This window comes from Rhinolophus sinicus, linkage group LG10 (assembly GCF_036562045.2).
Source record: "Rhinolophus sinicus isolate RSC01 linkage group LG10, ASM3656204v1, whole genome shotgun sequence".
Taxonomy (NCBI): Eukaryota; Metazoa; Chordata; class Mammalia; order Chiroptera; family Rhinolophidae; genus Rhinolophus; species Rhinolophus sinicus.
Window position 1 is genome coordinate 8,502,827 of NC_133759.1, and position 4,232 is coordinate 8,507,058.

At 43.5% G+C, this 4,232-nt stretch overlaps 1 protein-coding gene across 2 annotated transcripts; it reads right to left on the bottom strand.

The window, feature by feature from the left end:
• Window positions 1-338: 338 nt before the first annotated feature.
• On the bottom strand, window positions 339-3,934 carry CRIPTO (cripto, EGF-CFC family member). 2 transcript variants are annotated; one of them, XM_019724032.2, is made up of 7 exons: window positions 3,908-3,934; window positions 3,556-3,595; window positions 2,723-2,775; window positions 2,504-2,638; window positions 1,949-2,063; window positions 1,744-1,853; window positions 339-512 (listed from the first exon to the last, which is right to left on the bottom strand). In XM_019724032.2, exons 2-7 carry the CDS (start codon window positions 3,573-3,575, stop codon window positions 403-405), a joined length of 543 nt encoding a protein of 180 aa, XP_019579591.2. In that variant the 5' UTR covers window positions 3,576-3,595; window positions 3,908-3,934; the 3' UTR covers window positions 339-402. The 2 variants fall into 2 exon arrangements, with proteins under 2 accessions (XP_019579591.2, XP_019579590.2); XM_019724031.2 differs by lacking the exon at window positions 3,908-3,934 and having other exon boundaries at window positions 3,556-3,824.
• Window positions 3,935-4,232: the final 298 nt, after the last annotated feature.

The following is a 4,232-nucleotide window of genomic DNA, read 5'->3' on the forward strand; positions in this document are numbered from 1 at the left end:
TCTACCTGCAAAAAGATGACTCACTGAAAGCCCAGATGATGGTTAGCAATTTTTAACAATAAACTATTTTTCAAATTAAGGTATGTACATTGTTTTTTAAGATGTAATGCTATTGCACACTTAATAGACTACAATATAGTGTAAATACAACTTTTATATGCACTGCAAAACCAAAATGTGTGCCTCAATTTTCTGTGACGCTCGCTTTATTGCGGTGGTCTGGAACCAAATCTGCAGCATCTCTGAGGTCTGCCTGTACTTTAAGGAAATGTTAGAGACCATTATGGAAATCTAGTCACTATTTCAAGGCAACTACCAAATGATCATCTCTCAGTTAGGACATTAGAATGAAAGTCTTTATATAGTTCATTAGCAAATGTTACATGCAAATGTTGATTAATATTAACTTTGTACAGCAAGGCAGATGCCAGCCAGCGTAAGAATGGTGCGTACAGATGGTGTCAGTTCTGGAGTCCTGGAAGCCGTAGGCTGCTCATCCATCACGTGGCCATCTGCAAGGTAGGCACACTCGGTCATTAAAGGAAATCTCTCCGGCAGTTGAACCTGCTGCCCACACATGTGGCATATCTACATGAGCCAAAAACCAGTCGGGGCCCAACATCTGATGAGTACAGCGTGCTTATGGGATCAACAGTATTGACCACACGGAATTCAGACTCTCCTGAAACAAATCTTTCAACAAAAGTTGCCACCGCTCTACTGTGAACTTGCTCTTCCCTGGACATGTGCTCTTACACCTGGTAACCTACTCCAGCCAGTGACACCTTCAATCAATTGCAGGGGTGCAGCAGAGCTTGTTAGGCTCTGATGACAAGGAGACAGCATGTTTTGGGTCCCAAGTTGCAGGAAGAAAATATGGTCCCCACCTATCCAATCATTCACCCCACACTTACCAAATGCCTGTCCTGGGCCTGACACTGAGGATGCAAATGGAAAATCCCCTCCTGAATCAGGGGCCCCATCTTGTACTTCAAGTGAAGCATTTGCTTTCGTTTATTTTCTGGACTTGAACATTTTCAATTTCTAACATCTACAGGGTGAGGACTATGAGAGGTCTTTGAACTTGGGTGGACCTAGAAATCTGGCTCAGGTCAGGGTGGGGAGAGAAACCTCTCCTCTTGTTCTCATCTAGATCCCTGCCCTTCATGTCATTGTTTTCCTTAAATCAGTAAAAATCAACAAGCTGAAAAGGTTCTGAGACCATGCACAAGGAGGTTTATGCAGGGACGTTTTAGGGCCCATGAAGAAATTCCTAAGGAATGAGAGTGGGGTCCAGGCTCTGGTGGAATTTAGGGGCATTAATTGGAGTTGGGTGCCCCCCACACCCTGCTATTGGGCTGGGTACTAACTGAGCTGTCCCCCTGGAGATTGTCTGGTTCTCCCTGCCCTAAGGAAAGGTACACCAGAAAGCATCTCTTGGTGTTTTAAGAGGCCAAAGCTTTTCCTTGTTTGTTTCTCATAATAGACGTTCACATACTATAAAATGTCAAATAGACTTGAAATAACTCTCTATCTGAAAGGTAGCACAGCTAGTGATATTTTGAGGGTATAAATATCAAGGACACTGAGGTGATAGCCCGTCTGGAGTCCTTGATGCTTTTACAAGCAGAACTTTGGCTGCAAGTCTCTAACAAGCCATAAGGTGAGAAAAGAGGCCCCATTAACTAAGCGCCCACAGGCAACTAACTAACCTGAAAGGGCTAGAGAGGACTGGCCACTTACCACAACCAGGTAGGAATGTCTGAGGGAAGCAGTGGAGCTGGCCATGCCAGCATTTACACATTGAACACTTCTTGGGCAGCCAGGTGTCATGTGGCACAGACCCACAGTTCCTGAGAAGGAACGGATAAGGTGATCCATATGTATTGTAAACCCCCGCTTCTGTTTCCCTCTCCTCTCCACCCCATCCCCTCTTTCAATGGCTTACTCTTTGCGCCTATCGTGCTCACAGTTCCGTCCATAGAAGGAGGGGAGGCAGGCACAAAAGGACCCTAGCATGCAGGTTCCCCCATTCAGACAGCAGGTTTTGTTGAGCTCCTTACCTGAAATGTATGAAGAGGTGGCTCAGAGGGTAGAGGGATTGAAAAGCCGAGTTCCTATTAGCAAAGGTTAATATAGTGCCAAGGACTTACTCTCCCCAAAGTGTCTGTAGATGTCTAAACATTATAAACCTCACAGAACAAGACTCCAGTTTTTAGTGTTCCTTTTGCTACCTGTGCCTTTGAGCAGAGAAATCCTTTACACGCAAAGGCCAGGGATGGTTCCCAGAGTACTCATCTGGAAGGGGAAGCAGGTACTTCCAGGTAGGTGAAGTACACAATGCCTGTCTTGCCTCCATCAGGGAAACCTGTCTAATCACCCACTCAACTCCAGAATCATGTGCCCACTCTCTCAGGTGAAAGAGTGTCAAAAATAGGAAACACATGAAGGGCGTGGACAGAGATATCACCCACACTGTAAATCTAAAGCAGGTAGGTCTTACTATCCTGGATTCTCATGTGTGGCACAAACTGGAAAGACTGATGACGAATTGCACGCTCCTCCTGGGATTGAGGGCTGTTATCTCTGAAGGCCAGGTCTCCCCGTGACAGCCGTGCAAGTTCATGGTGGTCCAACCCTTAATGACAAAATCAACTCATGGAGTCTGTAGTTCAGACCACATGAAAATTGCTAGTGATCAAAAGAACCAAAAACCTCTTACCAGCAACTAATCCCAGTTCAAAGGCTTTGAAAATGGCCACGATCAAAATCACCCTAGGAAGGGGAAATCAGACATTGCTAGTAAAACAAAGCAAATAAAACCCTGAGTTAATACCTGGGTCTTCCCATCACAAGGACAAGACCACAGACCACTAAGGAGAAATTCTAGAGTATCACCTTTCTTTTTTTTCTGTTCCCTTTCTTTTGAAATGGCTAATTCATGTAACAACACAAAGAAAAATGATGAGAATAAAAGCCACCTAATATCTAACTCTTTTCAATGTGTATTACTTCTTAGGCTGTCGTCATATGCACATAATTTTAAGTATAAATTTTTTTATCTTCTAGTTCACGTATATTTTTCTTATTTACATAGTTTTCATAGATGAACTTTAAAATGACTGTATAACGTTCTGTGTAATTGACAAATCACATTTTACCAACTATTTCATTTAAACCAGTCCTTTGAAAGATTTTCAGGTTAAAAAAATTCCCATTATTCTTAATGGTTTTGCAAATTGTGAGTCTGTCTATGCCTCTAATGTTCTCAGAAACAGATTTTTAACTTGGTTGTAATATTGACCTTTTCTTAAACAAGAGTAGAAAAACACCAGTCATCGGCAGAGCCATTGACCTGACGAAAAAAATCTTAAAAACCAGTGACAAAGTTGTATGTAACTACAAGTGTGAAGTCCCAGGTCTTTCAGGAAAAACAGCAGCACTGTCGGCAGCTCTTTCAAGGTTTGAGCAGGATGAAATCAAACAGAGAGGTGAAGAACATTACTTCCTAAATTGGCAAGCTCTAATAATCAAAAGTTCAAGATTGGTTCATACCTGGAAGAGAAGCACTGCATCTTCTAGCCGTCCATAGACCCTAGCAATTTAAAGGGGAAAATGTTAGCGTGGCTATAATTCAGTCATGCCAAAACACCCAAAAGAAAACGTTAATTTCCTGAAACGGAAATGGGAATTTAAAAAGAAAAAGATCCCGGATGAGAAATGTGCTTTTCCCAGGTCTTAGAAGAAGCAGGAGCCAGGACGTCCGGAGAAACTGGGGCGCTCGTCAGTGTCGGCGTCCTAATCCTCAGCCAGGCACTCGCCTTCCCCGGGATACTCCCTCCTCAACGACAAGCCCCTGGGGTGGAGGGGATGCCCCCACAGGTGGGCGGGGAGGCGGGAGACCCACCCCATTACAATGCTTAAACTCTCCAGGGGTGACGGCGCGAAACAAAGAGAGAATGGGTGGGGCGGAGTCTTGTAAAACTGAGATTAATCAGGTCTAAAGTCTCTGTTATTAGCTGCAAGTTGAAAATATGAGATTTACTTTCTTGGGGGGGGCGGGAAATCAATTATATTATCCCATTAGTGATTCCAGGTTGGAGGAGTGGTGGAAAGTAATTACTTTAATCAGGAAATCCTGGGTATGGGTCTCTCATGGCGTTTGATATTTTATTGCCAGGTTTTATTTCTTGAAATTTGCTTTCCCTTTGTCTTTTCGAGAAAGGTGTGTT

What these genes read in the sequence shown, in the direction of transcription:
- CRIPTO (XM_019724032.2), bottom strand. Translation starts at nt 3,575, where the DNA reads ATGCAGTGCTTCTCTTCCAG. An exon ending in TGAACTGGGATTAGTTGCTG is followed by an intron (nt 2,639 to 2,722) that starts GTAAGAGGTTTT and finishes TTTGTCATTAAG; the next exon opens with GGTTGGACCACCATGAACTT. An exon ending in GAGCACGATAGGCGCAAAGA is followed by an intron (nt 1,854 to 1,948) that starts GTAAGCCATTGA and finishes GTTCCTTCTCAG; the next exon opens with GAACTGTGGGTCTGTGCCAC.